This window comes from Megalops cyprinoides, chromosome 24, assembly GCF_013368585.1.
Source record: "Megalops cyprinoides isolate fMegCyp1 chromosome 24, fMegCyp1.pri, whole genome shotgun sequence".
Lineage (NCBI taxonomy): Eukaryota > Metazoa > Chordata > Actinopteri > Elopiformes > Megalopidae > Megalops > Megalops cyprinoides.
This window is the reverse complement of record NC_050606.1, coordinates 2,894,263-2,910,484: the sequence shown is the minus strand read 5'-3', so window position 1 is coordinate 2,910,484 and position 16,222 is coordinate 2,894,263. Positions and strand designations below refer to the sequence as shown.

Below are 16,222 nucleotides of genomic sequence, written 5' to 3'. Positions count from 1 at the left end.
AGTGGACTTCACCCGCTGGAATTCCCACGAGCCCAACAATAACCTCCACGGGGAGGACTGTGTGCACACAAACTGGTCCCGTAAGTGCAACCCCACCTTTGCCTGTCACCGCTGGGCGTACGTGACATGTGACAGGATCTCACTGACACCAACCCCCACCCCCCCCCCCCCCCCCCCCCCCGGCCCCCCCCACGACCCTCACCTGTTTTACCTGCAGTGCAGAAAGGGTGGAACGACTTCACCTGCAACTACGGTTACGCCTTCATCTGCGCCCTGCGGACGGACGCGGTGGGTCGTGCCTGATTGGCTGCTGCGGACCCGCTAACCATCCTGCATCGCTTCCTCTCCCCCTCACCCCTTCCACACTTCACTTCCAGTCGCCGCATCTGACCCTCAAATAAAGCCTTCCCCAGCATCGCACTCTCTGCGTCGTGTGTCTGTGCTAATCTGAAAATAGACAGCCTGGAACATTAAAGGAAGTCAAGTACATACACTACCGTATATCTCAATGTCACCAGATCACGACATCCGTAACACCATAACACAACATTACCACAGTTATATACTGTAGAATAGATACTCAAATTCCATATATTCCATGATATACTCAACAGTGCATGCATGAAATTCCAAGCATATTGCCATGCTTCTGAATACTTATTCTGTTTAGAGGTATTCTGTTTCCTGAACTGCTGCCTCCATTTTATGGAAGGGAGCTTCTGTGTCTTTGCACAAACTGCTGAACCCTGGCCACAGGCCCCCCTGCCCTCTTCCTCCGCGCTGAATTTCCGTGAGACTGTGTGCTTCATTTGCATGAAGAAGGAACACATCTACTCTCTGAAGGAGTTCAGATCTCTCTCACAGAGGTGCGGGCCTCCTTCATGTTGGTTACACATGCATAGGTGGAGCACGCAGAGTTCTTTTTTCTGTCACATGGAAGACACCTGCAATGCCCTCAGAACAAACATGGGGCCGTTCCAGATACAAGTTACAGCTCCTTTACGGCTTAATTTATGATGGTAAATCCCCATTGGCCTTTGGGTTAATCTGCAGTTCCACTGAAAAACCTCTAGGTGACTGTTTATGTCTATTGTGTGCCATATGGTGGGTGTCTGTGTGCTGTTATCCACACAAACGGTACCTGACAAATGACAGGCATCCATCCCAGCTGCAAAACTCTCTTATCAGAGTGACACTGTATCTGTGCAAATTTGGAGAGATAATCAAGTCCTCACAGCATGTCACCAAAAATTTTTGGCCTTTGCCACTGCAACCGCCTCCCCTGCTCCACCCCACCCAAACACCCCAGTCCTGCTCCCTACCAACCCCACCACAGAGATATAAAACTCTAGGTACTCTTCGACTTGTACTACATCAAGAGAAGCCCAGTTCTTCAAACTCACTCATATACGCAGCTAAGAGAACACCTGTTCACCAGACAAATTTTTAAACACAGGTAAGAGGGCATTGGCTTGAATGCATCTCGTGCTAATCTACCTCTTCTTGCTTTCTTCCTCAGTGGAAAAGCATGAGCAATTGTCACACAGTGATATACTATGATATACCAATGACAATTAAAAAGAAATGTGTGTAACCTGGATTGCAACACCTGACCAGTTTCAATTGGGTAACTTGTAAATGTTTTTCATAATCTGGTTTGTATACCGTAAAATACCAGAGGATCTATGCGAGCAGTCCTGCAGTCATGATGCTGTTGACTTTGTGTCTTTTAATTGAAAGTTGTGCTGTACATAAAGGTAAATACAGAGTTATCTACATTTCTCAGTGCTCTCTCTGTCTCCTGTCGGCTGAAGAGCCATCATGGTCTCCTTCCCAATGTCCGCGCTCCTGTGTGTTGTTGTGCTCTGCACTGTGGCTTTGGGTGAGTCTCATTTTGCTTGATGAATCTACCGCAGAGTCAGTGGTTTGGGTGTTTGATAAGATGCAGCCTCAGAAACTGTGATCACAAGTACTTAATTGAAGATATCCGTTATTGTTGTGCTCTGCACTGTGGCTTTGGGTGAGTTTGGGTGATTTTGTACATCAGTAAGAATGGCTTGATAACATTTCAGCTGTAAACAGCTTTCAGCTTTTTAAATATCTGCTGTTGTTTGCTACCGTTTCCCAGATTCAGCAAGAACAACTTATGTTGGACACTCTAAAAATCTACCTCCCTGGCTGTCCACCAAATGCAAAGTGATCTCTTGAAAAGACTCTTACGGCAAGTAAATTCAGCCTTAAAAAACACAACAGGATGGATGAGTGCTGTTTAAGAGGAGCAGTATCTATATAGAATGTTTTCAGGAATTAAACTAACTAGTGAATCAGAAGTGATGTATTCTCACTTGCACATATTAGACAGCTGAGGAAAAGGCTTAGCTTTGCAATGACATGAATCCACGAAATGGCATTTTGTTCAGCCTGAGTTTTGTGTCCCCTCTAATCAGTTTAAAGCATGGTTTTGGTCACACGGGTCCAAATTTGACTTCTCTCACTGGAACTCACAGGAGCCCAACCACAAGGAGGATGAGTGCTGTGTTCAGACAACCTGTTTCTATCATTGCTGAGTTGAATCAGTTGGATCATGTATGTGCTAAATATATATGTGGGTTGCCAAATTTACAGCACAAATCTTTCACATTTTTCCACTTTACTTATATTTAAATCTTCTGAACTTATTTAAATTGAAAGATACTGTATGTTAATGGACCCCATCTATCTTTGATTGACATTGACGTGAGAACAGCAAGTGTGATTATTTATTCACAAGCAGGGTGTCTGATAAGCCAAAAAATCTTTAAACATAAGGAAATGCTGTAAAAGTTTCAACTTTAGTAAAACAGCATTCAGGAGACAAAGATTTATGCCAAGGGCTTAAACTAGGTGGAGGTGTGGCAAAGAATGTAACTTGCTCTCTTGCCTAGGCTCAGGCCACAGAACAATTATTCATGAAAACCAATATCCCATCCGCCATACCCTTAGGCAAAGTAGTTAACCCAAAATTACTTCAGTAAATATCCAGCTCTATAAATGGACAATGTGTAAATATATTAAGCCTACTTACACAACACTCGTGCAATGCTTCACAATGGGCCTTGATTTCAGGATATTACACAAATTAAAAACAAATGTTAAACACTTGCAAACCTCTGTCTCCACATTCCTGCCTGTCAATGGCTGTAATTCTTCTTATTCCTTTTCCATATCTGCAGCAGAGAAAAATTGGAACGACATCACCTTGCAACAAACTGTACTCCATCTGTATCTCGAGGACAAACACGGCTCTAAGTGATGAATTCAAACTCATCCCGCCTTGCAGAACATGACTATCCAATGGACCCTGCACTTTTCTTCCAGCTCAGCCTTTTCCTCAGATGCCTAATACATGTGCAAGTGAGAATACATCCAAAAAAAACAGACTTGAACATGCATTGCTTTAAGGCTTTAAAGCAATGCATGTTCAAGTCTGTTTTTTTTTTATGTTGGCCAGGAACCCTGGATTCGAGGGCAGGCCGCAGACGTGACAGTGAAGCTGGGATATACTGTTAGCCCGTCTCGGACAGGAACATCCTGCACATCATCACGCATGTTCTGCCATCTCCTCCTAAAAGTAAATATCTTCAAAACGCTAAGAGAAGCGTGACACGTTGGATGGTGATCCTCAGGGTGTCATTCAAATTATTTTGTGATATTTTTTCTTAATTCAGTTTTGCAACCTTGTCCAAAACAAACTTTAAGACAGTTTCTGCCCATCAAGTTCTGTGAGCTGTCAACCACAAGGATGTGTTTGTTTTCCACACGCAAACCTGCAAAAATTGCATGGAACTCAGTCCGCCTAATAACTTGTAATGCCATTTCTTTATTAGCTTTTCATTTTGTGTGTGTGTGTGTGTGTGTGTGTGTGTTTGTGTGAGGATGTGATTAACATTAATGAACAATATATCCTTTTCCAAACCTACGCCCCCCCCCCCCCCCCCCCCCCCCCGCCCCCACACAACCTGGATGAGATAAAAATGCAGGTTCTGTCCAACACGGACCACAGCAAGAGACTCTCCACGCTCCTCATTATCCGGTATCTGCAGGTAAGAGACTACGAGTTGGCTGATTTATTCCGATTTGCTACAAAATGCCTAAGGAGCTGAAGCCAGTTTCCTACCCTCTTGTGCTTTTGTCTCGTAATTGAAGTTTGTGCTGTACGTTGTGGCTGACACAGATATAGCTGCATCTGTCAGTGCTCTCTCTGTCTCCTGTCAGCTGAAGAGCCATCATGGTCTCCTTCCCAATGTCAGTGCTCCTGTGTGTTGCTGTGCTCTGCACTGTGGCTTTGGGTGAGTCTGAACCATTTCCAGGTGTAGCATTGGAGCGATTTGACATTCTTATAGCAAACATAGATTTACATTCAAATTTAAATATTTTTTCTCCTTGCTAAGTATTTATAAATCTAATCTTACATAATCTATATATTTTATAAATCTAGATATAAGATATTTTTATTCATTGTTAAATATTTTTGCTAAATATTAATATACATGTTGTTTTATATCTTACATATCCTATATTTCTTGGTTTTATACATTGTGAAGGTTTTTCTTTTAAATATAGATTTTTTTTTTCTTATATGTTACTTTCTCAAATTCAGTTAATTTATCAAACCAGAAACCTTTCAGTTATGAGCCCTGCTCCTTACCACTATGCTACACTGCCGCTGTAAGGCATGAATTTAACCTGCCTTTTCCCAGTGTCAGGACAGGCTGTTGATGGTGAGTTTTGTAAGGAGTCCTGCCCCAGTGGCTGGTTCAGCTTCAGTGGTCGCTGCTTCCAGTATTTTCCCACCAAGAAGGACTGGGCAGATGCCGAGGTAACCCTGCACATATATAGGATACATATTTCATTATATTAAACACTCCGGCTCACATGAGCAATAGACGAGCTTTAAATAATTCAAAAAGTCGTGTCTGAGAGGAGCAGCACCATTGGGATGGGACAGTCAGTTGCCCCACGGTTACAGAGCATAGTGTTCGTGGCGGAACATACGGTTTGAAGACTGAGTGTAGGTATGAGGGGGCTGTCCTGCACATTGTCCTGTAAGCCAGCACTAAGGTTTTGAACTTCATGTGAGATAACAGGAAACCAATGAAGTGAAGGAAGTGGAGAGACGTAACTTGACTATGTTTAGGGAGATGATAGACAAGTTGTGCAGCTGCATTCTGGATTAGTTGTAGGGGGTTTGATGGCACAGGCAGGAAGACTTCAAGAAAAGAGGGAGTTACAGCAGTCCAGGCATGAGAGGACCAAATTAAATTATATATAATGCTATGTGGTAACAAGATTTCCTTGTCTCTCCCTCTCGCTCCGTGTAGAGCCACTGTGTGAGTCTGGGGGGAAACCTGGCTTCAGTGCACAGTGAGAGTGAGCACATCTTTCTCAAGAAGCTCTTAAAGGCCAGTGACCCTGCAGAGAAGCCCTTTTGGATTGGGCTGACAGACTGCCAGAAGGTATTGTGGGAAAAACACATCCACGAACCTCACGTCCGTTCAGCGAACACTACAATAGTTATGATACGTGGGGCTATTTGCCTGATAAAACGGCTGCAGGTAAAAAATACCTGCGGCCTCAACTCTGCAGAATTTGAGTAAATGAAAAGGTTTTCCAGAGTCTTCTCTTTGAGTAGTGACGTCATCGCAGTCATTGTGTCACCTTTGTGATGTCACAGTCTGAACGTTGCTCCCTCCATTGATCAGGAGGGCAGGTGGATGTGGTCGGACGGCACCAAGGTGGACTTTGCCCAGTGGAACCCCCGTGAGCCCAACAACAAGCGTGGCAAAGAACACTGCGTGCACTCAAACTGGGGGGGTAAGTGTGGCCCCCTGCTCCCTGTCACTGAAGGCCAGACGTGAAAGGATGCCTCTGACTCTCCTCTCGCCTGTCTTACTCTAGGTCCGAAATTGTTCAATGACATCCCGTGTGGCCAGGGTTACGCCTACATCTGCGCCATGCGGATAAGCCCCTGAGCAAATCACTGCATCGCTGAGTTGGAGCAGTGCCACGGAGAAGCAACTCAGGGTGGTTGTCTGAAACACTGTTTGTTTTTTCCTCTGTCTTTCATTGATAAATCTGTCTCTCTAGATAATGTCTCTAATAAAGCCTTCATAAGCATTCAACACATGGTCTCTGGCTGATTTTTTTTTATCACTTGGCCATAAAATGAAGACTTGGAAAGCAAAATAATGAACGCTGACCTACAGAGAAGGTGACTGCATACCAAAGCTGGGTCTTGACTTGTCACTTATCAAAATGATCACATGATGAAATTTGAGAAAATAGAGGTAACACATAACATGGGAAGCGGATAAACCCCATCACTGTTCTTGGGAAACTGATACAGATCAAATACTCAACAGAGTTACTCTGTCTAATTAACCTCATATACTTGAGGTGGCTTTTGAGAGTTATGCGTGCACACTTTCCAGTATCTAAGCAAGTATGTGTGGTTACTAAGGCATTCATTAGCTCCTGTATGTTCACACAGCACTAGGAAGTTCACGCATGAGCATCACTATCATGTGAGATTGAGCACAGCGTCGCTACACAAACGGTGCTCAGTGAACCTGGGTAAATATTGAAATAAATATTGAGATGAAACTAAAGTTTGAGTTCAAAGTCTGAGTTTGAACAGCGGTGTTGGGAAATGCACTGAATCACACTTTATATTGAAGTTGAGTTTGTGTCTCGTAATTGAACTTTGTGCTGTACGTTGTGGCTGACACAGATATAGCTGCATCTGTCAGTGCTCTCTCTGTCTCCTGTCGGCTGAAGAGCCATCATGGTCTCCTTCCCAATGTCAGTGCTCCTGTGTGTTGCTGTGCTCTGCACTGTGGCTTTGGGTGAGTCTGATTTTGCTTGATGAATCTACCACAGAGTGGTGTGGGTGTTTGATAAGATACAGCCTCAGAAAATGCAGGAGGAATCTGTGATCACAAGTAATTAACTGAAAATATCCTTTATTGCTGGATCTATTTTTTTTCCATAGAATTGCTGTTCAGGAGTATTTAAAGGATCAGGTTTTATTGGAGAATCTAACAATCTAACAACCTAACCTTCGGGTTGCCCACCAAATACACCGCAATCTCTTGAAAAGACTGTTGTAGATTAAGCAAGGGGAGTTCAACTTTGCAACAGGAAAACTTAACAGAGCACAACAAGAAAACTGAATACCGAGCACCACAGGAGACAAGCCCACTGTTAAAATCAGCTGTGTATTGATGTAGAATGGATGGAAGACCTTACACAGGCATTAGATTGAACTGTGAGTGAAAATCATGTCCCTGCATATTGTGTCAGTGTCTGGACAGGCTGGTCCGGGAGGTTTCTGCCAGTGCACCTGCCCTGATGGCTGGGCCAGCTTCCAAGACCGCTGCTTCAAGTACATCGCTACCAAGAAGACCTGGACTGATGCTGAGGTAACCAGCACCAGCAGAAAGTCGAAGTAAATGCTCACCCTAAGTATTCCCTACAACAGGGAAAAATTCATATTCAAAATTCATCCATCTTGTAAGAAGTTTTTAGTTTCTATTTCTATTTTTAGTTTTTCTATTCATTATTTCTATTCCTTTCTCAATACAGGCACACTGTGTGAGTCTGGGTGCAAACCTGGCCTCCTTGCACAGCACTGAAGAACACCAGTTCCTCAAGAAACTCATCCATAGCCATGACCTGGATCAGAACCCAACCTGGATTGGCCTCTCGGACTGCCAGGAGGTAGTGTGGGAATAAGATGTACATGTGGGTGCTGTTGCCCTTGTCAAAATGCAGAAACTATAGCAAAACTGCCAGTAATGTGTAAAGTGAGAGCTCTTGGCTTTGATGCAGTAACCATGGTGCACTGGGGTCTGAACCACACCACTAGAAGTATCATGCCAGCTGTTAACATTACATTACTGAGAATATGGCCATGACCATAACTATTAACTGGGCATGTATTCTCACTTGCATGTGTATTGGGCAGCTGAAGTCTACAAGCTGAATTTGTCCTGTCTGTATCACTGAGTGCTTTACTATATCCTATTCAGCTTAAATCATGGTTTTGGTCGGACGGGTCCAAAGTTGACTTCTTTCAGTGGAATTCACATGAGCCGAACTTCTCAAATAACGGAGAATGCTGTGTCCACACCAACTGGTCCAGTAAGTAGCATCTTCTTTCTGTCACATTGCTGGGTGGAATCAACTAGGGCACTAAATAATGTTTATGCTGAGAATATATAAATCTCTGACACAAAATCACACATCCAAGGACACAACTGTAAGAAAGAGAGGACAAGTAGCTAAATGACTGAAAGGCAATATTCTATGAATATTCTACATTGTAAGGATCTAATATTATATTAAGTGAATACTCTATCATTACAAAGAAATTATGACACACACAATTAATATCTAAAGTGAATAAGCCTATTATACATGTCTGTAGTACATCATACTTGCTCTTGCTATCAGGATATTCCGCATATATAAAAACAAAAGCAAATTGCACTTCAAGAACCTGTTGCGTAGTCAATTCCTTTGAATCGCCTGTGCCCTTTCTCCTGCTTGTCAATGCTTCCAGTTCCCTCTGTAATTATGGTCTGCTTCTTCCCTCATGCCCACAGCGGAGAGAAATTGGAATGACATCCCTTGCAGCCAAAGTTATTCTTTTGTCTGCTCCTTGAGGATGGACAGAAAGTACTGAATTGGTGCAAGTCACCTCACTTTGTTGAATACATTCAATGGGCCCTGTAGTTTGCTTTGACTCTTCTTTTGCAAATTAGTTGTGCTATTTAAATAAAGCTTTAAAGCATGCATTGTTCAAATATTGGTGGGTTTTTTTTGTGTCTGTATGCTGCATTGTCCAATGCAAAGTTTGGGAAGCTCATAATGGGGGGAAAAATATTCAGTGGTACGCCATCATGTGATAATATGTAATAATATAGGCAGTAATGGGTGCAGTGCCAGTAATATACACACAACCTTTCTGGGAATGCCTCTCACTCACTGACAAAGGTAGACAGTTTGTCATTTTCCTTTCCTCTTTCATGATTGCTATTGCAATATCTAGTCACTAGGGGCAGTGTAGAAGTCATCTATATGAGCTGCTGTAATCTGAGAATGAGCCACTTTAAGCTTTACAATTTAAAGTTGTCTGAATACTTATGGATGACCTCTAACTCCACAGTCCTTTATCAATGTAACTGCACTCACAGTGCCTACTCACAATGCAGCCGTCATCATCTCAAACTCAACTCTGCAGTCCTCACAATGCGTCTATCAGAGGGGCCACCCTCCAGGCTGTTACGAGAGTATGGTCTGCGTCTTTCCTCAAACTTTAGGCCTGTGGTTTATGTCAGTTTATGACACCTGGTCATATACCGTATGTGTATATATATATATATATATATACACACACAGTATGTATATATCTGTATGCAGCATCAGTCCTCTCATTCTGTCACATGACATATGGCATAGTGATCCTCACAAGGTTCAGGGTTATTTTTCATAATTCATTTTTGAAACCTCATCCAAAACAAACTTACTGAAAGTGAGCCATTGTTGTATGAGATGCTAACAAGGACTTGCTTCTTTTCCATCCATACAGCCAAACATGCAAAACTCCACGAGACTCTGAGACATTGTAAAGAATCTAATTTCTTTATTAGTTTTTCACTGTGAGTGTGTGTGGGTGTGCGTGAGCATGTGATTAACAGGATCGAAGAACATATCGTTTTCCAAACTTATGCCTCCCCCCCCCCCCCCCCGACACAACCTGGATGAGATAAAAATGCAGGTTCTGTCCAACATGGACCACAGCAAGAGACTCTCCACACTTCTCATTATCCGGTATCTGCAGGTAAGAGACTACAAGTTGGCTGATTTATTCCGATTTGCTACAAAATGCCTAAGGAGCTGAAACCAGTTTCCTACCCTCTTGTGCTTTGGTCTCATAATTGAACTTTGTGCTGTACGTTGTGGCTGACACAGATATAGCTGCATCTGTCAGTGCTCTCTCTGTCTCCTGTCGGCTGAAGAGCCATCATGGTCTCCTTCCCAATGTCAGCGTTTCTGTGTGTTGCTGTGCTCTGCACTGTGGCTTTGGGTGAGTCTGATTTGTCCTCAGATGGTAATTGTACATGGCTTGCTGAAATTACATTATATTTTTTATGTATTTTTACATCATTAGAATTACATTAATTGCAGATATAATATAGGAGCGATTTGAGATTCCAGACATGAGATATTTATTTGCTGTTAAATATTTTTGATAAACATTAAAACATGATATTATCTCAGTTTTATACATTGTGAAGGTTTATTTAAACAGATTTTTTCTCAAATATTATTTCATCAATTTCATCGGGCGGGCGGGCAAGTAGGTAGGTAGGTAGGTAGTATTGCTGTTGGTAGGGGAGGAAAGTGTTTAACCTACCTTTTCCTGTGTGCAACCCAGTGTCAGGACAGGCTGGTGACGGTCAGCTTTGCAAAACACCCTGCCCCACTGGTTGGGCCGACTTCAATGGTCGCTGCTTCCAGTATTTTCCCACCAAGAAGGACTGGGCAGATGCCGAGGTAACCCTGCACATATATAGGATGCATATTTCATTATATTAAACGCTCTGGCTCACATGAGCATAGACAAGCTTTAAATAATTTTAAATTATCATGAGTTAATTCCTTAATGACAGATATAGGAAAAAAATATGCATTCAAATTGAATGGCTGTGTATATTGTGCACTAACAAATTAAATTACAGCACTTCATCTCTCTCTCTCTGTCTCTCCCTCTCGCTCCGTGTAGAGCCACTGTGTGAGTCTAGGGGGAAACCTGGCTTCAGTGCACAGTGAGAGTGAGCACATGTTTCTCAAGAAGCTCTTAAAGGCCAGTGACCCTGCAGAGAGCCCCTTCTGGATTGGGCTGACAGACTGCCACAAGGTATTGTGGGAAAAACACATCCACGAACCTCACGTCCGTTCAGCGAACACTACAATAGTTATGATACGTGGGGCTATTTGGCCTGATAAAACGGCTGCAGGTAAAAAATACCTGCGGCCTCAACTCTGCAGAATTTGAGTAAATGAAAAGGTTTTCCAGAGTCTTCTCTTTGAGTAGTGACGTCATCGCAGTCATTGTGTCACCTTTGTGATGTCACAGTCTGAATGTTGCTCCCTCCATTGATCAGGAGGGCAGGTGGATGTGGTCGGACGGCACCAAGGTGGACTTCGCCCAGTGGAACCCCGGTGAGCCCAACAACGTGGGTGGCGGAGAACACTGCGTGCACTCAAACTGGGGGGGGTAAGTGTGGCCCCCTGCTCCCTGTCACTGAAGGCCAGACGTGAAAGGATGCCTCTGACTCTCCTCTCGCCTGTCTTACTCTAGGTCCGAAATTGTTCAATGACATCCGGTGTGGCCTGGGTTACGCCTACATCTGCGCCATGCGGATAAGCCCCTGAGCAAATCACTGCATCGCTGAGTTGGAGCAGTGCCACGGAGAAGCAGCTCAGGGTGGCTGTCTGAAACACTGTTTGTTTTTCCTGTCTTTCATTGATAAATCTGTCTCTCTAGATAATCTCTCTAATAAAGCCTTCATAAGCATTCAACACATGGTCTCTGCTTGTTTTTTTGTATCTCTAGGCCAAAAACTGTTTGAAAAGTTCAACTGTCAGTGGTGATGTAAGGAGTCTGCACCCAGAAGCTGGGTCTTGGTTTTGTCACTTTTATCAATCTGATCACTTTGAAAGTTGAGCAAATAAAGGTAACACATATGTGTGTGTGTAATATAGACAAATAAAAATGTAATGCAAATGTGTAATATAGATATATAAAAACATTTAGGAGCATATAAATCTTAACTCTGGGTTTCAAAATTAAATATTTTGTAATGAAGATTGAGTCGTTGCTTTGAAAGTTCTAATTTTTTTCTTAGTGATAGTACGCTTCCTTTCCCATGTACACAGTGGAGAGAAATTCATCATTTGTTTGAAACCTCGTCCAAAGCTATCAAGTTGTATGAGATGCTAACAACAAGGATGCGTTTGTTTTCTATCCGTACACCCAAACATGCAAAACTACATGAAACCGATACATTGTAAAGTATCTAATTTCTTTATTAGCTTTTCATTGTTGGTGTTTCTGTGTGTGTGTGAGCATGTGATTAACAGGATCGAAGAACATATCCTTTTCCAAACTTACTCTCTCCTCTCGCCTGCTTTACCTCTGCTCCTCAAGAATGGATGTGAAATATTGAATTTGCAGCACCGAAAACCTACAACAGACCATGCAGTCTACTTCAACCTGTCTTTTAATAGCTCACTCTGCCTTCAAAATAAACCCTTAAAGAGCTGAATGACCAAGCCATGGATGTTTTCATGTCTGTGGGTTACAGTGTCCTAAGCAATCCATGAAAACTTTCTGAACCTCAAATGCAAAAACAACACAATGTGTAACTTCATCATTATTTATAATAATTTGCAATAATACTGTTCAATGTTTGGCCCAGTTATACTTATCGTCAAGCAGCCTACAGGGACACGCCTCTTCCCATCTGTACGACAATAGAATTATCCACTGAAAGTGGGGGCCTGACACTGATCATATGATAAAATACATTAGTGTTGATCTTATAGCTAGAATGGTAATGAGATCCTTGTACTATGAAAAACAAGGATCTTGTTGTATGTTCTGCACACATTTTTCAGCTTCATACAAATAGTACAAGGAACTTAGATTTCCTTGTTGGCTTTTCATGTATGCAGTATAGTTGCTAAATTGTCAAACCATACAGTTAAACTCTTAGAATTATTCCTGTTGTACCTAAGATATTAACTGAGTTCCATGTGCTGCACGTTGTTGTGGTGTTTTTATAGATTTGTGCATTAAATAAACTAGATTAAGCTTGACAGGCCCTACAGCATCTCTTGTGTTGAGCTTCCTTGAAAGGCTTTCATTCACATTAATAATTTGCATGTGTAAAGAATATGTCCCACTCTCACCATTTTTTTTTTCTTGCACCGCCCCTTACCCGAACTCCGGCACCCACCCAAACCTTACAAGATAAAAACACTGGCTCCCTCCGTCGCAGATCATGACAGGTCTCTGCTCTGCTGATTACCTGACACTCTGCTATTAACAGGTGAGAGAATGTTTTTTGACTTGTTTTGATGCAATATAAAATTCCCAATGACCTGCAAAACCATCCATGAGTTGATGGTGCTGTTGTGTTTTGGTCTCATAATTGAATTGTCTCCTGTACGTTGTGGCTGACACAGATATAGCTGCATCTCTAGATTAAGCTTGACGGGCGGCAGTGTAGCATAGTGGTTAAGGAGCAGGACTTGTAACCGAAAGGTTGCCGGTTCAATCCCTGCTGGGACACTGCTGCTGTACCCTTGGGCAAGGTACTTAACCCACAGTTGCCTCAGTAAATATCCGGCTGTATAAATGGATAACATTGTAAAGAACTGTAACCTATGTAAGTCGCTTTGGATAAAAGCGTCTGCTAAATGAATAAATGTAAATGTAAATCTCTCAGTGCTCTCTCTGTCTCCTGTCAGCTGAAGAGCCATCATGGTCTCCTTCCCGATGTCAGCGTTTCTGTGTGTTGCTGTGCTCTGCACTGTGGCTTTGGGTGAGTCTGATTTGTCCTCAGATGGTAAATGTACATGGCTTCATAAAATTGAAAATTTATTTGAAATGAATTCATTGTTGAAATTAAATGTTTCAGATTACAGGACGGATTTGCATTCATTCATTAATTACTTATTTTTTTATTGTTCACTAAATATTTTTTTGAAATCCACATTTCAGACATAACCTATATTTATTTGTCAGTGTACATTTTTGTTTTAAACATTTAACATTAGCCATGTTTTTAATTAACATGAAATTGTTTAAACTTTCATTGTTTGAAGTTCAACCCATTCTGCCTCACTCATGGGTTGCACATCAATATCAATATATGATGATTACCAGGTTGTTCATGAGAGTTTTTACCTGTTCAAAAGTGTCTCTAATCCCCCTGTCTACATAAAGGCAAAATAAGAGAGGCATATGTTTCCGAATTCCAGATGAACTTAGCATCTGTCACATAGTACCCCATTCAGAACATACAAGTCCAATGTTTTGTGTCAGCTTAACATATGAATGAACTGAAGATATTGCTTTGATTGACCTGTTGTTGTCTTTGTTGCCATTTTGTCAGATTTAGTGTTCGAGAAGTCAAGTCAAGTCAAGTTTGTTTGTTATAGTGCATTCTTACGATTCAGACTGTCACCAAGAGACGGACACAGTTATGACCCTCTTCATAGGCTCCGTTACTAAGGGATGTGTTAAACCTGCCTTTTCCTGCACGCTCCTCAGTGTCAGGACAGCCTCAGATACATGAATTTTGTCAAGGTTCTTGTCCAACTGGCTGGGCCAGCTTCAATGGACGCTGCTTCCAGTATTTCACCCTTGAAAAGGACTGGGCAGAGGCTGAGGTAACCTGCACCGAAGGAACAACAGAAAATAAACTATTCTATAATCTCAAAATATTCAAACAGCAAAGAACCAAGGAGCAATTCATGATAAGCTGCAACCTCAAACATATTGTGCATATTGTTTATTTATATCTATATTACCATTAGACATTATGCATGACCTGGAAAAATGTAAAACGTTTTTGAAATTGATTGTTATGATTATTATGTCACGAAATCTTAACAGAAGAAAAAATAAATGAAAACAACAGCTGCTCATTTTTTGCAGTTTTTATGTCTGATGAAATATTATCACATCAAGTGGGAACAAGGATCTAATTTCCTGTCTGTCTCTCTCTTGCCCCCCCTCCCCCCCTCCGTGTAGAGTCACTGTGTGAGTCTGGGGGGGCACCTGGCTTCAGTGCACAGCGAAGAGGAAAACAACTTTGTCAAGAAGCTCACCCTGAGCTACAATCCTTCAGACGGCCGCTTCTGGTTGGGGCTGACAGACTGCTACAAGGTATTGTGGGGAAAGATGTGCGCGCAAAACCTCACTTCTGTTCAACACACGCTAAGAAGTTATATACATATATATGTACACTATATGGAGAAATATATATATATATAGTCCATATAGTGTATATATATACAGTGCCTTTGCCATTGCCATTGCATATTATCAACATTTGTAAGGGATGTGTTCTGAAACAGAATATCCACTGCCTTCTCTCTGAGGAGTCACGTCATCAGTCGTCAGTTTTAATGACACCACTGTGACGCTATATTCTGTATGTCCTGCACAGGAGGGTACCTGGAGATGGTCAGACGGCACCGAGACGGACTTCACCGAGTGGAACCCTAGCGAGCCAAACAACGCCAATGGCGGAGAGAATTGCCTGCTTCCAGACGGTAAGCGCGTCCTCCTCCTCCCAGTCGCTGCCGCATGGGTTTGACGGGGGCACCACTGACTCGCCTGTTGCATATTTTTCCTGCAGCTAGATCAAAATGGAACGATGCCCGCTGTCCCATTGGGTACCGCTTTATGTGTGCCTTACAGCCAGAGGCAAAGTAGATCGCTGGATTGTACTGCTACCAAGGACGATCTGCTGAAGCTCTTTGTGTGAAACGCTCCTCTCTTTTCTTCTCTTTCGTGTATCTAGATCTGTCTCTCTAATAAAGCCTTCATAACAACTCAACACATGGTCTCTTGCAGTTTTTGTCACTTGGTCATAAAATGGTCCTTTCTAACTCCTTCCAGGCAACAAAAGCGTTATTTCTGGTGTCATGTTTCCAGTTAAAATCGAGGGCGATTTTCTACCAAAATAAGAGTTGACTGACAAGTCCACGCTGTAGGTCATATATAAGCAGCTAGTTAAGGTCAGTTAACCAGTTTCTTAAAATTACCTACTTTCGTCCATCCATGCCATGACTAAAGCATAAGAGAGTTACAGGTGTTTCCTTAGTGTCTGATTATGTTTCCTTACATTTTGTCACAAACACTGTAGGTTACAAGCTTTGAACATTACACAAAAGCTTAAAATATAATAATAGCCTCCAATAGGCAATGCATCAAGAGTCATAAACTTTGTGATCATTGCCCTGTTGTATCCCATCCCAACCTGCTGTAAAAAAAAAAACATTTCAAAGCCCTTGTGGGGTTCTGCATGCCTACAACAACTTAAACTGGCATTTTAGGTCAGTTGTGCTGGAGCACATGGGAAAACCCACATCACATATG

At 42.3% G+C, this 16,222-nt stretch overlaps 3 protein-coding genes across 3 annotated transcripts in view; all 3 read left to right on the top strand.

Annotated features, from left to right (window-relative positions):
• The window catches only part of LOC118771493 (lactose-binding lectin l-2-like), a 14,426-nt gene extending 2,908 nt beyond the window's left edge, over nt 1-11,518 (top strand). Inside the window, exons 5-10 of the mRNA XM_036519501.1 lie at nt 1-80; nt 218-295; nt 4,740-4,858; nt 5,361-5,495; nt 5,742-5,853; nt 11,408-11,518. The exon at nt 1-80 is cut by the window's left edge and continues 32 nt beyond it. Of these exons, the coding sequence (XP_036375394.1) occupies nt 1-80; nt 218-295; nt 4,740-4,858; nt 5,361-5,495; nt 5,742-5,853; nt 11,408-11,481 (598 nt within the window). The 3' untranslated portion in view covers nt 11,482-11,518. The remainder of the gene's footprint in view (nt 81-217; nt 296-4,739; nt 4,859-5,360; nt 5,496-5,741; nt 5,854-11,407) is intronic.
• LOC118771393 (lactose-binding lectin l-2-like) lies at nt 6,735-8,846 on the top strand. The gene is made up of 5 exons (XM_036519375.1): nt 6,735-6,884; nt 7,342-7,460; nt 7,624-7,758; nt 8,070-8,181; nt 8,646-8,846. Exons 1-5 carry the CDS (start codon nt 6,824-6,826, stop codon nt 8,723-8,725), a joined length of 507 nt encoding a protein of 168 aa, XP_036375268.1. The 5' UTR covers nt 6,735-6,823; the 3' UTR covers nt 8,726-8,846.
• A 2,076-nt stretch (nt 11,519-13,594) lies between the features above and the next one.
• Nucleotides 13,595-15,610, top strand: LOC118771492 (lactose-binding lectin l-2-like). Its single transcript, XM_036519500.1, has 5 exons — nt 13,595-13,655; nt 14,387-14,505; nt 14,870-15,004; nt 15,288-15,393; nt 15,480-15,610. The coding sequence occupies exons 1-5, from the start codon at nt 13,595-13,597 to the stop codon at nt 15,554-15,556; spliced, it is 498 nt and encodes a 165-aa protein (XP_036375393.1). The 3' UTR covers nt 15,557-15,610.
• The last annotated feature ends 612 nt before the right edge of the window (nt 15,611-16,222 follow it).